Below are 20,713 nucleotides of genomic sequence, written 5' to 3' on the forward strand. Positions count from 1 at the left end.
ATTATATATGTATTCTTGTAGCTCTTTAAAAGGGTATTCTGGAATCTCTAGGAGGAGAGAAAAGAACCAGGTAAGGCAAATTGTCTATGAAACTCTCCTGCCCTTGGGTCCTAGTAACAGTATGGGCCTACATTTGTAGTAGTGTTTGGCTTTTTTTTTTCTTTAATCCTTGCCCGAAGATAGTTTCATTGATTTTTTTAGAGAGAGAGAGAAACATTGATGCAAGAGAAACATTGATCGGTTGCCTCCCATGTGTGCCCCAATCAGGGACTGAACCTGCAACCTAGGTATGTGCCTAAACTGGAATTGAACCTGAGACCTTTCAGTGTATGGAATGATGTTCCATGCCAGTGGTCGGCAAACTCATTAGTCAACAGAGCCAAATATCAATAGTACAATGATTGAAATTTCTTTTGAGAGCCAAATTTTTTAAACTTAAACTATATAGGTAGGTACATTGTTATTAACTTAATTAGGGTACTCCTAAGGCTTAGGAAGAGTCACACTCAAGGGGCCAAAGAGCCGCATGTGGCTCGCGAGCTACAGTTTGCCGACCACTGTTCCAACTAATTGAGCCACACCAACCAGGGTGCAGTGTTTGGTTTTAATAAACAATTAAAAAAAATGATTTCTATGTCATTTGAAAGAAAAGATAAATTTCACAAAAAGGAATTAAATAAGCATTATTAAAGAAACAGCCCAATTTTGTTTCCTCTCTCAGTATTGCTGACAAAGTGTCTAGAGGGGGTGAAATGACTGAATTCTCAAAGGGAAAAAATTGCTAGTGCTTTGTTTTAGTATTAGACCTCATAGTTCCTACTTTGAAAATACCTTGTTCAAAGGAACAAGGTTGGCGAAGCAGCTAGTGTGGTGGCTAAAACAGTTGCCTCTGGAAGAAGACCACTGGCTTGGAATAGCAGTCACGTGGCTTCATAGCCTTGGGACTGTAGGAAAGCCATTTTCCTTTAAGTCTCAGTGTTCTCATCTGTCAAATAAGAGAGTTTCTAACTCAAAATGGATGTTAAGTGAAATGATGTATGTAAAATGTAGCACAACGTCCCGGCATATAGGGCATTGTATTTTATTTTATTTTCTTACTAAATTTATTGGGGTGGCATTGGTTAATATGATCATATAGGTTTCAGGTGTGGGTTTCTACATTACAAGATCTGTATATTATACTGTGTGCCCACCACCCGAAGTCAAATCTTCTCCCATCACCATATATTAGGACCTCCTTCACCCCTCATTCCGTTCTCTCTGGCAATCACCACACTGCTGTTTGTGTTCACGAATTTCAGTTTATGTCCCACATATGAGTAAAATCATATGGTTCTTAGCTTTTTCTGATTGACTTATTTCATTTAGCATAATATTCTCAAGGTCCATCCATGTTGTTGCAAATGGCAATTTTTCATCCTTTCTTATGGCTGAGTAGTGTTCTATTGTGTATATGTACCACATCTTCTTATCCAGTTCTCTACTGTGGGACACTTTGGTTGTTTCCATGTCTTGGCCACTGTGAATAATGCTGCAATGAACATAGGAATGCATATATCTTTGCGAATGCATGTTTTCTACTTTTTCCAATATGTACCCAGGAGATGGGTTGTTGGGTCTATTCTTAATTTTTTGAGGAATCACCAGGCTGCTTTCCATAGTGTTTGTACCAGTCTACATCCCCACAAGCAGTGAATAAGGGTTGCCTTTTCTCCACAATCTCTCCAACACTTGTTATTGCTTGTCTTGTTGATAGTGGCCACACTGATGTGCAGTGATATCTCATTGTAGTTTTGATTTGCGTTTCCCTAATTGCTAGTAAGGTTGAACATCTTTTCATATATCTATTGGCTGTTTGTATGTCTTCTTGGGAGAGATGTATTTTCAGGTCCTCTGCCCACTTAAAAAAAATTACATATATATATTTGATTTCAGAGAGGAAGGGAGAGGGCAAGAGAGATAGAAACATCAATGAGGAGAGAAAATCATTGATCAGCTGCCTCTTGCATGCCCCCTACTGGGGATAGAGCCTGCAACCTGGGCACAGGTCCTGACCAGGAATTGAACCATGACCTCCTGGTTCCTGGATTGATGCTCAACCACGGAGTCACACTGGCCCAAATGGGTCACAAGAGCAAATGGACATAATTGACATTTAGAGAGCCTTTCATCCCAGAATATCAGATTATACATTCTTCTCCAGTACACATGGAACATTCTTAAGGATAGACCAATATGTCGGGTCACAAAACTAGCAAATAAATTGAATTTATTTCAAGAAAATTGAAATTATATCAAACATATTCTGTGACCATGATGTCTTGAAATTAGAATCAACTGTAAAAAGAAAGTAAAGAAACCCATAAATATGTGGAGATTAAACAACATACTACTAAAAAATGACTGGGTCAAAGAAGAAATAAAAGATGAGATCAAAAGATATATAAAGACAAAGGAGAATGACAGTACAACATTATCAAAACTTCTGGGATACAGCGAAAACAGTAATAAGAAGGAAGTTGTTAGGGTTTTGCTGATGACATGGGCTGTGAAAGAATTCACAACTAAAAGAAGAGATGTAGAGAGGAAGTTTATTTTACTTTCCATGAAGGGAAAGGGCCAAGTACTGCTAATCAATACAGGGCAAGAAACAAGAAGTATCTTCCATTTTTAAAGAGTAATGGCTGCTGCTGCTAAAATCCTAAACAATATACTAGCAAATCGAACACAATAATACATTAAAAAATAATACATCACGATCAAGTAGAGTTCATTCCAGGGGCACGAGGATGTTTTAATACACACAAATCAAGCAATAATAGACCACACTAACCAAACAAAGGGTAAAAATTATATGATCTTATCAATAGATACAGAAAAAGCACTTGAAAAGATGTAACATCCATTTATGATTTAAAAACTCAATAAAATGGGTTTAGAAGGAAAGTACTTCAATATAATAAAGGCCATGTATGACAAACCCTAAACTAATCATAATGGTGAAAAACTGAAAGCTTTTCCTGTAAGATTAGGCACAAGACAAGGATGTCCACTCTCACCACCCTTATTCAGCATAGTGCTAGAAGTCCTAGTCAGAGCAACTAGGCAAGAGAAAGAAGTAAAAGGCATCCAAATTGGGAAGGAAGAAGTAAAATTGTCTTTTTTTTTTTTTTTTTTTTTTTTTATGGAGGACATGATTCTGTATATAGAAAACCCTGAAGACTTCACCAAAAAACTATTAGAAGCAATAAATATAGTAAAGTTGCAGAGTACAAAACCACTGTATAAAAATTCACTGCTTTCATATATACTAACAACAAAACATCAGAAAAAGAAATGAAAAAATTTTATTTTGCAATTGCAACCAAAAGATTAAAATGCCTAGAAATAAACTTAACAAAGAATGTGAAGGACCTATATAGTGTAAACTACAAGGCATTATTAAGAGATTGAAAAAGACTCAATGAAATGGAAAAATATTTCATGTTCATGTATTCAAAGAATCAACATAGTGAATACATGCATATTACCCAAAGCAATATACAGATTAAATGCAATCTCCATCAAAATACCAATGTCATTTTTAAAAGAAATAGGGCAGCAATGGGCAGCAGCAGTTCCTATTCCCAAAGCCCTCTTTTCTCTGGCTTCTTAGTGAGCTAAAGCAGCCCTATCTAGACTCATTTCCCCACCTAGTCCCTCTCCTGCTATCCTAGGCCAGTGGTCGGCAAACTCATTAGTCAACAGAGCCAAATAGCAACAGTACAACGATTGAAATTTCTTTTGAGAGCCAAATTTTTTAAACTTACACTATATAAGTAGGTACATTGTTATTAACTTAATTAGGGTACTCCTAAGGCTTAGGTTAGGAAGAGCCACACTCAAGGGGCCAAAGAGCTGCATGTGGCTCGCGAGCCGCAGTTTGCCGACCACGGTCCTAGGCTAGCGGTCGGCAAACTGCAGCTCACGAGCCATATGCGGCTCTTTGGCCCCTTGAGTGTGGCTCTTCCACAAAATACCGACTTCTGTGCATGGGCCACGAAGTTTCAATCGCACTGTACGTGCACGCCCGCACGTGGTATTTTATGGAAGAGCCACACTCAAGGGGCAAAGAGCCGCATATGGCTCGCGAGCCGCAGTTTGCCGACCACTGGCCTAGGCCCTTCCTTGTTTCACTGTCCCCAGCTTTAATAAATGTTCTCTAAAATTCACCTGGACACATGTTGTGAAATTTTTCCTGCACAAAGTCAGGAACCCACACACTACCAGCTGGCCATAAGCAGACCCGGTCAGGACAGAGTCCCCTGTCCAGTAACAATCATCCTGGTGGGATAGGGCTTCCTAGAAAGTGAGAAGTGAACAAGAAGTTGAAATAAAAAGAAAACAGGATAAGAAACTGAGAGATTGCTGTGGGGAAAATATGTACAGGCTGCTGTGGTGTTACGAAAGAAATCTGAGCCTCATGTCCAATTTGAGTTCTGATTTTGCTCCTCTTCTGTCTGACCTTGGCAAATCATTTAACCTCTAAGATCCTTGTGTTTCTCTCCCATAAAGTGGAGGTAGAAAGATCATGCTTGTAGAGATTTTTACAAGAGTAAAATAAAAGGTTTTTATAAAATATAACCTGTTATATGTCTCAGGTATTTCATCTATTTTATTATTGATTTCTAGAGAGAGAAGGAGGGAGATGGAGAGAGAGAGAGAGAGAGAGAGAGAGAGAGAGAGAGAGAAAAATCAATGTGAGAGCAGAACATCCATTGGCTGCCTACTGCATGCCCCCTATTGGGGATTGAGCCCACAACCCAGGAATGTGCCCTGACCAGGAATCAAACCAGCAACCTTTAGGTGCATGGGATGACACCCAACCAAGTAAGCCACATTGGCCAAGCATCATCTTTTATTTTTTAATTCATTTTTCTTTTCCTTTTTTAAATTGAATTTATTGGGTGTGGCTCAGTGGTTGAGCATTGACCTATGAATCAAGAGAATCGATTCCCTGTCAGAGCACATGCCCAGGTTGCGGGCTTGATCCCCAGTAGAAAGCATGTAGTAGACAGCTGGTCAATGATTCTCTCTCATCATTGATGATTCTATCTCTCTCCTTTCTTTCTCTCTCTAAAGTCAATACAAACATTTTTAAAGTCACTAAAAAATAAGTAGACTTTATTGGGGTTACATCAGTTAATAAAATTATGTAGTTTTAAGGTGTGCATTCTATAGTATGTCATCTGTATACTGTATTATTTTATTTTTCAATTACAGTTGGCATACATTATATTAGTTTCAGATGTACATCCCAGTAATTAGACATTACCTAACTTATTAAGTGATCTCAATAAATATATCCATTTGACACTATACATAGTTATTAGAATATTTTTTACTATATTCTCTGTGCTGTACTTTACATCTCCATGACTATTCTGTAACAACCAATTTGTTCTTCCCAATCCCTTCACCTTTTTCATCCATCCTCCCTCCTCTTCTCCCATCTGGCAACTGTCAACATGTTCTCTGTATCCATAAGTCCGTTTCTGTTCTTGTTCATTTATTTATTTGTTTGTTTAGATTTAGTTGTTGATAGATATGTATTTATTGCCATTTTATTCATGTTTTTTTTAATCTTTTCTTTTTCTTCTTAAAGAAGACCCTTTAATATTTCATATAATACTGGTTTGGTGGTGATGAACTTCTTTAGCTTTTTCTTGTCTGGAAAGCTCTTTATCTGTCCTTTCATTCTAAATGATAGTTTGGCTGGATAGAGTAATCTTGCTTGTAGGTCCTTGCTTTTCATCACTTTAAATATTTCTTGCCAATTCCTTCTGGCCTGCAAAGTTTCTGTTGAGAAATCAGCTAACAGTCTTAGAGAGCTCCCTTATAGGGAACCAACTGTCTTCCTCTGACTGCTTTTAACCATTTGTAGCCATAAGTGTCTATAGACGCAAGCGGTGGACTTTCCCCACACTGCCACACGTGTCTATAGCTGCAAATCTCACATATCAACTCTGGTCGCCCACTTTTAAAAATCAGACTTGTTAGTGACATCTCTGGGTTTGTAAAGAAAATTATGGTAACTTAAATATGTAAATATTCTAGTACATAGGGAAGAAATTCCAATATTGATATACTAGTATAGGGCTGCCACTCAGACTCATGAGAGGTAAACACTGCGACACTTGAGATTTTTTTTGGTTCATTGTGACACTTGAGATTTGTTTGTGTTATCATGAATTTCACACCTAAAATGGTAAACATGGTGTGCGTTCTTTATTATTTTTTTTACAGATAACATCTTTGGCACATCAACAGAATTTATTGTTTTTGAGGCTTTTTGTGTCGACGGTTTATTTTTATTTCGTACTCGCTTTTGTTGATATTTCCGTAGAATTGAAAATTATGATTTTATTATTGAATTTATAGTTGTAATATATTGTGCAAATAAAATTAAGCCCCCATAAATGGCATCAGATGAAGAAATAATCGAACCAAGCACCTTGCAAGAGGAAGATGATATCCTTTATTCAACTCCAGAATCAGATGATTTTTTTAAATTAAATTCAAAATATTGTGGCGTGTGGGGATAGTTTCTATTTTGGATGCATGGCAGTTAACTGGTTAAGATTCTCTCTTTGTCTTTAACCTTTAGCATTTTAATTATGATATGTCTTGGTGTGGGCCTCTTTGGATTCATCTTGTTAAGGACTCTATGTGTTTCCTGGACGTATACATGTACTTCCTTCACAAAATTAAGGAAGTTTTCTGTCATTATTTTTTCAAGTAGGTTTTCAATTTCTTGCTCCTTCTCTTCTTCCAGCACCCCCATGATGCAAATGTTGGTATGTTTTCAATGATGAAGGAGAATCCTTGATCAGCTGTCTTCTGCACGCCCCCTACTGGGGACTGAGCCCACAATCCAAGCTTCTGCCCAGACTGGGAATCAAACCGTGACCTCCTGGTTCATAGGTTGATGCTCAACCACTGAGCCACACCAACCTGATGAGAAATAATTCTTTATGAAATTTGGCTCTGTGGTTGGATCAATAGGATGACTCTGTTATTAAAAGGCAGAGAGAACAATGAAGGTGTTGCTGAGTTAGTACAGAGTGACTCATAAATGACATGAATCTATGTCCATCAGTACTGAGGGAAACAGGGAAAATGAGATGATTAGAATAAGGAGTTAGATCAGGAATATTACTTCAAAATGAACTTAGTGTTTTGTATATAATGAAAGACATTGAATTAGCTTACAAGAGAGGAACATTTCAAGATGGCAGAATAGAACAGCAAAGGAGGTTATAAGAAGGAAATTGCAGGGAAAGAGGACAGAGGTGCCAATCCTTTGTTTAGAGTATCTGAAAGAGGTTTTTGAGAAGGTGGGGTAAGAAGTAGAAGATCTTAAATTTGCTACTGGGAGGAAGAAAACCCTGTGCCTCCTGATGGCCATGATCTCATATGTCCCACTATGGTAGAGAAGAGCTAAAGGGTGCTACCTTTAAATGTTCTGTTCAGCCTGATGCTTCTGCAGATCCTGAGACGATAGGGGAGATTGTTTTCATTTCCATACTCTCCCCACTCTTCCTTCTCTCTCTCCATCTTGCAGCAGGTCCTTGAAGATAAACACAAAAAATAAAAATTCAGATAGGTGAATTTCCCTTAAACTGCCCATATATTTCAGCAAACCTTCAGATTGGCTTAGAACTTGGATGATTTCCACCCCCTCCCCAACAGGAGCCATTTGCAATGCTTGGAGACATTTTTGATGGTCATTATTGGGGAAAGGGGTGCTATTGATATAAAGGGAGTAGAGCTAGGGATGCTGCTAAACATACTACAATGCATAGAGTAGCACCCTAAAACAAATAATTATTCATTTCCAAATGTCCATAGTCTAAGGATGGGAAACCTGAACTAGAGAGATAAGGCTGGGTAGTCTGTATCAGAACCATCCTTGAGCCACCAGACCTTTCTCATCCTACCCATGGGTTGAGTTGTTCATAACAAAGAGTCTCTAGTGTTTTCCCTGACCTTTGACATTTTTTGTGTTGAAGGTTGAGAAAATCAGTAGATGTTTTTTCCCTCAGTGTATATGATTTCTCCTCCAAGAAAGGTTGATACTCCTTCATGGCAAACTTGGCCTTAACTCTGGCCTAGCAGTTCCTCTTCATTTAATTAGAGATTGAAGGAAGTATCAATGTAAAGCCAAACTTTTAAACTTGTAGGGAAAAATATCCTAGATGTATTTTCTTTCCTCAACTACTCCTGATCTTTCACCCAAAAATGTATTCTGTAGAATTGAGAATTGGTAAAATCACTTGTGGCTATGTAGTTTCTTAACTCCATTAGTGCATTTTACCCTTCTCCAAGAAAATGATTCCTGTCCCCCAAATCTTGTCATTTATGATTTTTCTCAAATTCTGAATAAAAAATTAGAATATTACATTACATCGGAAATGTTTTCATCTTAGTTAGCAAGCCTCAGGGTCTCCAAGACAATATTATAAAGTTAGGGGGGAAATGAAAGGACTAAATTAGAATTTAGTGTCTTGAGGGCCGTGATTTCTTATCTCCGTAAATTCATTGCCTAGTAGAGTGCCAGGCACATAGTAGGTGTTCAAGAAATGTCTGTCTAGTGAGTGAATAGAACTTGCTGTGCCATGGAAAGGAGACACTGAAATTTCCATAGACTTTCCCAAAATGAGAATAGCTTAACATCTCAGAGAGATGCTAAATCGTACTAATAGAGCTTGGCAGCGGTTCTCAACCTTTGGCGGTCGAACGACTCTTTCACAGGGGTCTCCTAAGACCATCCTGCATATCAGATATTTATATTATGATTCATAACAGTAGCAACATTACAGTTATGAAGTAGCAACGAAAATAATTTTATAGTTGGGTCACAACATGAGGAACTGTATTTAAAGGGCCAGAAGGTTGAGAACCACTGGCTTATAGGATGATAATAGGAAAGCACTTACTGTTGCACAGGCAGCAATAACAAAATACTGCAATAACAACGATCACAGAAATCCCAACCACTATGATTAAGATCCAGAGCCAGGACTGATTAAAAGGAGAGGTTTTTGGCTCATCTGTGGAGGAAAAAGGATAGTATTAGCTCTAATGTGTTTCCAGTTGCTTGATACCCATTGTATGCCTCTTATTTTGACAGAACTGCAAAGAGTATTTTTCACTTTTTTGCCTGGTCAGCTCTCCAATACTCAGCTGATAGCATTTTCTTTGATAACTCACAAATCAGATATATACTTGTGGGCAGCTGATAATCCAGATGTCAGATATTGAATGTGAGAAATAAAAATAAATTTTGAACTTCTGTACTTACTGAGTTAAGCTAGCATAAAAAGGACTCTAAGGAGACACTTTAAAAGTCGCCCTGTCTTTGAATCTCACTTTTATAGTTGATAGTACTATGTATTACTAATAATAATCAGTTGATTTTGTGTTCTAGATGTACCATATTTTTCCTTATCCAGCTCTGTCATGCTTGCTCCCTTTCTCTTAGCATGTTCTCTTAACACACACACACACACACACACACACACACACACACACACACACCTCTTAGTAACTACCTAAAACATTCATTCTGCATTCATTTTCGGATACACATTTTTCAGCATACAGCCTAGAGAGTTTCTGGACTGGTAGAAGAGGCTCAGCAGAGAACTAAGAGTGGATGTGGCTTGGTATTAGGTAGGATCATCCTGGCTATCAGATGCAGAACACAGGGAACAGAGGGAACACAGGGACACAAGGAAGGATGTAGGTGGGGGGCGGGTAGAGAGTATTAGGAGCAGCTGCTATAACATCTATTCTTCAACCCCTTGGGGCAACAATATCTGGAGAAAGGGCAGGAACACAAATTAAAAGGAATATTCATAGCTCATCCTCTCCCGGTTTCTCTGGAATAGCTTACAATAAATATTAAACACTAACTTATTGTTTCTCATATTTCTGATTACCAAGCCTTGTGGATAACTTTCCAAAGTTGAAATGTTTTCCTCCTTGGACTTCCATGACATCACATTCTTCTGTTTCTGCTGGTTGTGACTCAGTTGTTGTTGTTTTTTTTGTTGTTGTTTTTAGGCTCTTCTTCCTCTTTTTGTCCTTTAAATTTTGTTGTTCCCCATGGTTCCATTTGTGATCCCATACTTTTGCCACTGACCCCAGTCCTCCTGGGTGATCTCATCCACACCTAAGGTTTGAAACACTAAATGATTTCTAAATCTGTATATTATATTTCTGATCCCATTTCTGAGCTCCAGATTTGTATTTCCAGCTGTTGAATAGACGGTTGGATGCCAGCACCTCACTTGATTAAAACTGAACTCACTATATTCTTTCCAAAGCATATCTAACACAGATGCTCATATTTCAGTGAATGGCAACACCATTAGTTACCCAAACAAGAGTGAAGGCTTGTGTTTGTGCCCAGCAGGCTCCCGTGGACTTTCTATCTATATTCAGAATATCTCTGCAATCGACTCCTTTCCCCAACTCTCTTTTTTTAAAAAAATTAAATCTTTATTATTCAGATTATTACAGTTGTTCCTCTTTTTTCCCCCATAACTCCCCTCCACCCAGTTCCCACCCCACCCTCTTCCCTTACCCGCCCCCACTGTTCTCATCCATAGGTGTACGATTTTTGTCCAGTCTCTTCCTGCACCCCCCACACCCCTTTCCCACCCGAGAATTGTCAGTCCACTCCCTTTCTATGCCCCTGATTCTATTATATTCACCGGTTTACTCTGTTCATCAGATTTTTTATTCACTTGATTTTTAGATTCACTTGTTAATAGATATGTAACTGTTGTTCATAATTTTTATCTTTACCTTTTTTATTCTTCTTCCTCTTCTTAAAGAATACCTTTCAGCATTTCATATAATACTGGTTTGGTGGTGATGAACTCCTTTAGCTTTTTCTTATCAGTGAAGCTCTTTATCTGACCTTCAATTCTGAATGATAGCTTTGCTGGGTAAAGTAATCTTGGTTGTAGGTTCTTGCTATTTATCACTTTGAATATTTCTTGCCACTCCCTTCTGGCCTGCATACTTTCTGTTGAGAAATCAGTTGACAATCGTATGGGTACTCCCTTGTAGGTAACTGACTGTTTTTCTCTTGCTGCTTTTAAGATTCTCTCTTTGTCTTTTGCCCTTGGCATTTTAATTATGACGTGTCTTGGTGTGGTCCTCTTTGGATTCCTTTTGTTTGGGGTTCTCTGCGCTTCCTGGACTTGTAAGTCTATTTCTTTCATCAGGTAGGGGAAGTTTTCTGTCATTATTTCTTCAAATAAGTTTTCAATATCTTGCTCTCTCTCTTCTTCTGGCACCCCTATAATTCTGATGTTGGTACGTTTGAAGCTGTCCCAGAGGCTCCTTACACTATCTTGATATTTTTGGATTCTTTTTGCTTTTCCAGTTGGGTATTTTTTGCTTCTTCATATTTCACATCTTTGACTTGATTCTTGGAATCCTCTTGTCTGCTGTTGGATCTCTGTATATTAGTCTTTATTTTAGTCAGTGTATGCTTAATTTCTAGTTGGTCCTTTTTCATATCCTCGAGGGTCTCACTAAATTTATCAGCGGTTTCTAGAAAATTCTTGAAAAACCATATAACCGTGGTTTTGAACTCTATAACCAGTAGTTTGCTTTCCTCCATTTCTGTCATTTGTGACCTGTTTCTTTGTCTCTGCATTTTGGCTGCTTCCCTGTGTTGATAGAGTGGCTTTGTGTGCTAGGTGTCCTATGGGGCCCAGTGGCTCAGCCTCCCCAATTACCTGAGGTGGACATTCTTGGTGCACCCCTTTGTGGGCTTTGTGCACACTCTTGTTGTAGTTAAGCCTTGATTGTTGTTGGTATCACTGGGAGGAATTGACCTCCAGGTCAATTGGCTGTGAGAATCAGGTGTGTCTATGATGGGGGAACTTCTGTGCTGGAGACACCCTTCTGGGGCAAGACTTGCTTCAGTGGGGCTTTGGTGCTCACTGAGTCTGCCCCTGAGTGTGTCCCTTATGGATCTGAGGAGTTGTAATCTAGATGGTCCCACTCTGACCACTGGGTACACTGGCTCTTGGATCTCTAAGGAGGTGCTAATTTAGCCTCTTCCTGAGGCTACCCAGCAGGAGCTATGGAGAGATCTTCAGATTTCTCTTCTTTGTTTGGGGTTTGGAGGTGCCCAGATGAGGCCCAGCTGTGAAGCAATGCAAGCTGCTGTGGGGCCTTGGGCCTTCTTTTGGATGTTCTGGTTCTCTCTGACCCAGCTGCAGTTTGTTAGGTAATTTTACATTGCAAAGGGCCAGCCCATTCATACACAAAAGTCTCTGCGCACAGCTTGGGTGGGGCAGGGTCTCAGGGGATCAACAGGGTGGAGCAAACAGCTATGGCTGATCCTCAGCCCTGCCCTAAGAGGTCCCAGGTCTCAGTTTCCCAAAGTAATCGCTACAAGCACCTCTGAGAAAAAGCCGCCCTTGAGTTCTGCCCAATGCCAGACCGTCCAGTTTCTCCCCGTATGAGTCTGGGTCCCCAGAGACTCGCCCAGAACTGGAGTTCAGAGCAGTCGGGAGCTTGAGACTCCCTCCCGATTGAAAAAGATCACCGTGTCCTCAGTTGCCAGCCCTTTCCACGTGTGCCTCTGTACCTCTGCACTTTACTTCCACACCTCCTCTGAGTCTCAGTGTGCTTTTCTCTTTCCTTCTAGTTGTAGAATTTCCACTCAGCCAGCCTTCCTGTGGTTCTGGATGATGTCCGTTTTGTCTTTTAGTTGTATTTTTGAAGTGGTTGTGCAAGGCAGCAATTTCCGGTGTTTACCTATGCTGCCATCTTGGTTTCTCTCCTCCAACTTTCTTGCAGCTACTGTCCTAGTTCAGGTTTTTCTCATCTCCTACCTACTAGCCACCATAATGGTTGCTTTGACTCTGATTTCCTGGGCTCTAATAATTCCTACACACTGCAATATCTGTTCTAAATTACACACTTGATCATAGTGCACCTACCCCCTAGGAGACTAAGAAAAGACTGGTATTTTCTCTTTCTCTAAAGTACATGGAGACTTCAAGCGATTACCAATGTTTGCCACTAAAGACCGGAATGACACCCAAAATAACAAAGAAACTCTTGGGATTCTAAAAGTTTCACAGTTCTGACCACACCTGACTTCCTCTGAGAGGCCACTCCCATCCATCCTTAAGCCTCCCTCTGCCTAGAGAGAGGGTGTGTGTTTAAGGGAAAGAAGGAGGAACCAGTAAGCTGGCGCTGTCATAACGCCTATTAGGAACTTGGTAATACACCATAGAACAGACCCAGAATCTAAGTGCATAGTTATGTGAGGACATCTGCGCAGATAGTTTGAGACACTATGTGTGGTACTCTCTAATTTACCCCTCTCTCACACACACACACCCCACGCACCACCCCCCCCCCCCGACACACACACACATCTTCTAGCACATCAAGGTTTAACAAATTTGGTAAGCCCAGACTAAATAATCATAGACCCGATTTATTTAATTAATAAATTTGGTGGGGTTTTTTAGGGGATACTTATAAAGTAAAGCTTTACTCACATTGGCTTGTAACATTTCTATGAACTGCACACCTAAGTCGTGTGTGCTTATGCAGTCAGTCCTTGACCACTCACAAATGCATTATTTGCTTTGACTCTAAATGATGCCTTCAATCCAGTCAACAAGGTTTGAAGTGTTTATACACGAAAGCTCTCTGACCATAGAAACAACACTAGTATCTAGCAAAATGCTTGCGATGTGATAACTACCTAAAGATTGAATAGAGGAGTGAATAAACACATACACCTAATCATCTCTTCATTAACCATAGTGAAAGTAGACCAAATAGGGCAAAGAACTCATATTTTAATTATACTGGAATAGGATTCTGCTCCTCCTTAGCATGAAGGAAAAATTGAGAGAAGACCTATTAGGGGAAAGATGATAAAGCTGGTAGTCTAATAATATCATCTTTAAATATGGCTCCACCTTTTTATTGAAGGGCTACATTCTATTTCCTACAAACTAGCAAACTACAGTGCATAGGCCAAATGTGGCCTACTACCTATTTTTTTAAATACAATTTTTGTTGGAACATAACAATGTTCTTCATTTATGTCTTGTCTATGGCAGCTTTCATGCTATAATAGCTGATTTGAGTTGTTGCAAGAGACCATATGACCTACAAGACTAAACTGTTTACTATCGGGTCCTTTTCTGAAAAATTTTGCCAGCCTCTGTCTTAGAATATCATATATACCCATATTCCAAATATAAATAATGTCTAAAATAAAATGTGACTGAAGCTGCTATTACTAATTTGTGTATTACTTCCCACCTTAGTCATAATCTAAAATTGATTAAATAATGATGTTAAGTGAAAAGTAATGCTAAATTAATGAATAATATTTACTCTATTATTCAGATTAATTTTTACACATTTTTTAGAATATATAAAGATAATTGAGAGAGAGGAGTTTGGACTATCAATAAAATCATCAAAATTTGTTATATATTTGAACGATTTTTCCCTGGGAATTTTTATCTCATTATCTAGTGAGGAAAAAAAAGAATCCTCCTCAAGACAGAAAGGTCTAGAGCAGTGGTTCTCAACCTTCTGGCCCTTTAAATACAGTTCCTCATGTTGTGACCCAACCATAAAATTATTTTTGTTGCTACTTCATAACTGTAATGTTGCTACTGTTATGAATCGTAATGTAAATATCTGATATGCAGGATGGTCTTAGGCGACCCCTGTGAAAGGGTTGTTTGATGGCCAAAGGGGTCGCGACCCACAGGTTGAGAACCGCTGGTCTAGAGAAAATCATTCACTAGAATGAACTAGAGACTATCTAAAATATCTTCTTTACTACCAGTCACAAGAGGAACTCATAAGACACACTATACATTATATATTACTAGACACCCGGTGCACAAAATTCGTGCATGAGGGGGGGTCCCCTCAGCCCAGCCTGCACCCTTTCCAATCCGGGACCCCTTGGGGAATGTCCAACTGCTGGTTTAGGCCCAATCCCAATCGAACATCCCTCTCACAATCCTGGACCACTGGCTCCTAACCGCTCACATGCCTGCCTGCCTGATCACCCCTAACTGCCCCCCCCCGCCAGCCTGATCACCCCTAACCACCTCTGCCTGCTGGCCTGATTGCCCCTCACTGCTCACCCCCTGCCAGCCTGATGGCCCCCAACTGCCCCCCCCCCCACGTGGCCTAGTTGCTCCCAACTGCCCCCCTGCTGGCCTGGTTGCCCCACGCAGCCTGCTGCTCAGTCACTTGGTTGTCCCTCACTAACCCCCTGCTGGCCTGGTCTCCCTACGCAGCCTGTTCGGCCATCTGTTCGATCGTGACGGTTGCGACAGTTGCAACGGTCACTTAAGCTTTTTTATAGATATTTACACTTACATACTACTGTATAGCAAACTCAGTGTGTTGTTTCTTACTATGTAGCCACAAAACACATTGTTAGGAGTGGGGCTGGGAGGTGTGGAAGAGGCCTGTCATTTCTCTATATAATCAGGCATACAAGTTAGACATGTATCTCGAGTATCTGGGTTCTCTTGTAACAGCCCATTATGGGTTTGTCATGCACAAATTTATATAAACCCAACCTTTTCCATTTTATATTTTCAGATGATTTTACTTCTAGAGAAAGGAGGATTCTCTAAGTTTACCATTTGTAAAGCATCTGGTCATGGTATTTGCTCAAAAAAGACCTATTTTTTCAGGCATTGTCCACAGTAGCTTGTTATTCAGCTCCTTCACTAGACTTGGTTCTGAATGTCCACAGTAGCTTGTTATTCATCTCCTTCACTAGACTTGGTTCTGAATGAACCAGTAGTTCTTTAAACTTACTGTCACCCACAAAAGACAGGGATTGACATCATGGGACCATGGAGAGGCAATGCCCAAAAAGAAACTGCCAAAGCCCTGAGGGCAGTTCCTAAGAAGGACAAATATTAGTGCTTTCAAGGACAATAACATTATTATAATAACTTCCTAAGATGACTATTTGATGAATAGCAATTATATGTACTCTTAATTTTAGAATGTTTATTTAAAAAAATAAAATTAATCTAGTAACATAGTCATACCTTATACAGTGAGTGACCTTAATATGTCACCATAACATTTTATTTCATTTTATTTGCATGTCTAAAAATACTACAAAAAATACAGTCAAAGTCGATATGCACAATTCTAAACTGTATCTGGCTGAGTTATTTTCCTTTTAGGTTCTCCACAGTAGAAACTTCCCAGGACGTGACTTACATTTTTGCCAGTTGAAGATCTGTGATACTGTTAAGTTTCCATACTTGACAAGACATATGAAGGTGTGGTTGTTGGTCACATTGAAGTCCAGTTCACTGCTAATAGTGTAGAGCTCAGTTTGAGGGTCTTGGGAAACTGTTGTGTGGATGGCATTTAATTCTTTTCCCTTTTCCAACCAGGAGAGGTGAGGCTTTGGAAAACCTCCGGAGGTTGAACAAATTATTCTTTTGATGTTTGTAGCTGGGTTTCCAAGCTCAGTTATACTTGGGACAGGAAAGTCAGCTAAAGAAAGAACAAGGATATAAGTATATATCATTATATCTGTGTGTGTATGTGTTATATATATATATTTTTTTTCTTTGGGAGGTGTTATATTTTTAATAAAATATCTAGCTTTATTAAGAATGTAGCCCTAGCCAATTTGGCTCAGTGGATACAGTGTTGGCCTGCAGACTGAAGTGTCTCAGGTTTGATTCCGGCCTAGGGCACATACCCGGGTTGTGAGCTTGAGCCCCAGTGTGGGGCGTACAGGAGGCAACCAATCAATGATTCTCTCTCATCATTGATGTTTCTATCTCTTTCTCCCTCTCCCTTCCTCTATGAAATCAATAAAAATATATTAAAAAAATAAGAATGCAAAAATTATATATAATTTACAACTTCCCATAAGTCAGTAGTTATGTATAATCCAAAGATTGACTTTGGAATTCTTCATCACTTTTTTAAAAAACTTTTATTATTATTATTATTTTAATCCTCACCCAATGATATTTTTCCATTGATTTTTAGGGAGAGTGGAAGAGAGAGGGGAAGACAGAGAAATATTGATGTGAAACACATCGATTGGTTGCCTCCGACCAGGGCCAGGGCCTGAGGATCCTGCAGCCAAGGTACATGCCCTTGCCTGGAATCAAACCCAGGACCCTTTGTTCTACAGGCTGATGCTCTATCCACTGAGCCAAGCAGGCTAGGGCTCTTCATCACTTTTGATAGAGGTAGGAGGGAAGTTATTAGAGAAAAGAGAAGTAGCTTCATGTGAAGAAATATTGACACATTTGTAAGAATTGAAGAGAAAAATAACACAACATTTAGTAAGCTCTTTTTTTTTTTAAAATATATTTTATTGACTTTTTACAGAGAGGAAGAAGGGAGAGAGATAGAGAGTTAGAAACATCGATGAGAGAGAAACATCGATCAGCTGCCTCCTGCACATCTCCCACTGGGGATATGCCCGCAACTCAGGTACATGCCCTTGACCGGAATCGAACCTGGGACCTTTCAGTCCGCAGGCCGACGCTCTACCCACTGAGCCAAACTGGTTTTGGCATTTAGTGAGCTCTTAATGCTTGTTCAGTCTGGGCTTTTCCTCATTTCGTCTTTACAACAACCCTGGGAGGTAGATTGTAGCAAAAAAAAAGATTAAATATTACTAATTTCATATGATTTAATTTAATACAATTTCCATTTTATAAATAATGAAGTTGAGGTCTAATCATAGCCAGTAAGTGGCAGAACTGGTATTTGAATCCAAGTTTTTCAGGTACCAGAGCCTTCCCTTTCCTTGTCTTCCTTTCTTGTACTTTGTTTCCTTTCCTTTCATCCTGACTTTTAAGGCCACAAAGTAGCTCTTTTACTTGTCTGTTTATTAGTTAATATAGTGAACACCTATGAACCGGCCATCCAACTTGAGAACCAGCACACTGACAGTAACTTATGTAAATACTAGAGGCCTGGTGCACGAATTCATGCACAGGTGGGGTCCCTTGGGGTGGCCTGTGGGGATTGGGCCCAAGCTCACGCCCCCAGGCTTGCAGCCCCGCAGCCCCGCAGCCCCGCAGTCCCGCCTGGCACCTCACCATGGCCTAGTGCTGCCCCCTCACCAGCTCCATCATCCTGCCTGTGGGGTGATCAATCAGGGTCAGGCCTCCACAGCACAGCTCCCTCAGCGCCTGGGAGCCAGGCAACAGCCCTGCCCCCCACCTCCACCACTGGTTGCCATCTGTGGGGCCATTGGTGGGGCGATCAGGCCCCTGCTTGCACCTGCCTTGGCCTGGTGCCTCCTGCTCACCTGCTCCACCATCCTGCTATGGTCCCACTCTCATTGGGGCCCACTGGGGCCGGCAGCTCCTCCACTGCCATCTGCTGCCAGCACCACATCGCCAACACCCGCCATGTCCGCGCCACTCCCTGGTGGTCAGCGCAATCATAGTGAGTAGTCAAAATCCCAGTCAAAAAGACCGCCCAAGAGGACAATTTGCACATTAGGCTTTTATTATATAGGATCCTTGTGTAGTCTCAGCTGTCCTGTCTCCTTCTCACACCCGAGGTAACCATTTCCCTAGAGTTTGTTTAGCACCCCCTTTCTTTTTCAAAAGTAGTCTTTTAATCAGGTAAACCTCTGTCCAAATTGTACACTAGTAAGCCTGTGATTTTGATCATTAGCCTTTACTAACCCCCTTGCAATTTAGATATGCCTTAATAGGACAGAGAGGCCTTCCCAGCATTCCTCCAGGAGCCTGGAGACACTCCTGCATTTACACAGTTGAGCCCCAATAAGATACTAAAGTGTGGAGAGACAAGATGGCGGTGGAATAGGTGGACGCGTCCCACGGCTTGTCCCAGAGCAAATAGAATGAGCAGCTGAAATAACATCCACCCTGAATTGGCGAAGGAGACTCAGCTGGTGAGACAGTTTGCTGCGGGAAGGGTAGAGTTCCCCAGAAAAGCTCAGCCTCTACAGATTCTGTCCCCACCCTCTTTACTGGGTGTTTGGTGTTTGTATTTGTTTGGTTTATCTATTGGTTCTGTGGTGTTCTCTCTCTCTCTCTCTCTCTCTCTCTCTCTCTCTCTCTCTCTCTCTCTATATATATATATATATATATATATATATATATATATATATATATATTCTCATGGTTGCAGTGCCCTGGAGAATATATATATGTGTATATATATATATATATATATATATATATATATATTTATTCTTCTTTTTCTTTTCTCTTCTATCTTTTTTTCTCTCTCTTAGATATCATTTGTGCTCTCTTTTCTCTCCCCTAATTCTCTTTTCTCAGGTGGTCACTTATATTGGGGTTATCGGTGTCGTGAGTACATTCATGCTTTGTTCCCTTTGGGTCATGTCTTGTTAAGGTGAATTTTATCCTGTCTGGCTAAAGTGCTAGAGAGCAAGCCACATAACCAGACACCTGGAGAGGAAACTTCATTAACGAACGGGTCAATTACACCCTAGACCAGTGATGGTGAACCTTTTGAGGTCGGCATGTCAGCATTTTGAAAAACCCTAACTTAACTCTGGTGCCATGTCACATATAGAAATTCTTTGATATTTGCAACCATAGTAAAACAGAGATTTATATTTTTGATATTTATTTTATATATTAAATGCCATTTAACAAAGAAAAATCAACCAAAAATATGAGTTCGCATGTCATTTCTGACACGCATGTCATAGGTTCGCCATCACTGCCCTAGACCCAGACACAGAGGCAGGAAGAAGGTGGCAGCAAGGGAGCAAAAGAGGAGTGTGTGGTTGTGTGTGGGGTGTGTGTGTGTGGGTGAGTGAATGAGGCACAGTTAGACCCTGCAGGACCTTCGGGGGCAGGCTAACTGGGCTAGCCTAACTAGGCAGCCTCTGCTACCATTGCAAACAGGACCAGGAGGCCAGCTCTTCTTCAGAGGCCTCGCTTTTTCAAAGGGGTGAGCTGATGTAACTGAGAGCCCAGCCTCACCTCCACCCAGGGTGCCCTCAGGTAATACCTGGGACTCTATAGCCACCCCTGCCAGGGACCTGCTACCTCGGCTGTGGTCTCACGGTCACAGAGTCTCCAGCCACCCTGGGCGCAGGTTCCTGTGAGTTCTGAAGTATGCTCCCCTCTGACCAGCCCAACATTTTAGTCCAGGGCACTGCAACCATGTGAGCAGCAGACATATGAGCAGCATGCTCCTGTCCAAGGAGTATCAGCCCCGTGAGCAGCCTGCTCCAGGCCTAAGAGCAGCAGCCTCATGTGGCCTGCCCCTGTCCAAGGAGCAGCAGCTGTGTGAGTGGCCCGCTCCCCCATCCAAGGAGCAGCAACCATGCGAGCAGCCTGACCGATAAGAGGAGCAGCAGCCGCACGAGCAGTCTGCCTATGTCTGAGGAGCGGCAGCCCTGCACAGCCTGTCCCATCTGAGGAGCAGCAGCTGCGCACAGCCTGCACCCTGCAACAGTCCGAGGAGTAGCAGCTGCACAAGCATCTTGCCCTCGTCCAAGCAGCAGCAGCCGCCAGAGGAGGCTGCCCAATACGAGGAGCAGCAGCTGTGTGAGCAGCCTGCCCCCAACTGAGGAGCAGCAGTTCTGTGAGCAGCCCATCCCCATTTGAGGAGCAGCAGCAGCCCACCGTGG

The 20,713-nt window shown here is 41.0% G+C and overlaps 1 protein-coding gene across 2 annotated transcripts in view; it reads right to left on the minus strand.

The window, feature by feature from the left end:
- Window positions 1-20,713, minus strand: part of CD80 (CD80 molecule) — a 50,288-nt gene that overhangs the window by 7,676 nt on the left and 21,899 nt on the right. For both annotated transcript variants that reach the window (XM_036350678.1, XM_036350679.1), the window contains exons 4-6: window positions 16,312-16,593; window positions 8,979-9,092; window positions 7,494-7,609 (exon numbers count right to left, since the gene is read on the minus strand). In XM_036350678.1, the coding sequence (XP_036206571.1) occupies window positions 7,509-7,609; window positions 8,979-9,092; window positions 16,312-16,593 (497 nt within the window). In that variant the 3' untranslated portion in view covers window positions 7,494-7,508. The remainder of the gene's footprint in view (window positions 1-7,493; window positions 7,610-8,978; window positions 9,093-16,311; window positions 16,594-20,713) is intronic.

Source organism: Myotis myotis, unplaced genomic scaffold (genome assembly GCF_014108235.1).
Source record: "Myotis myotis isolate mMyoMyo1 unplaced genomic scaffold, mMyoMyo1.p scaffold_m19_p_2, whole genome shotgun sequence".
In the NCBI taxonomy this organism is placed as follows: domain Eukaryota; kingdom Metazoa; phylum Chordata; class Mammalia; order Chiroptera; family Vespertilionidae; genus Myotis; species Myotis myotis.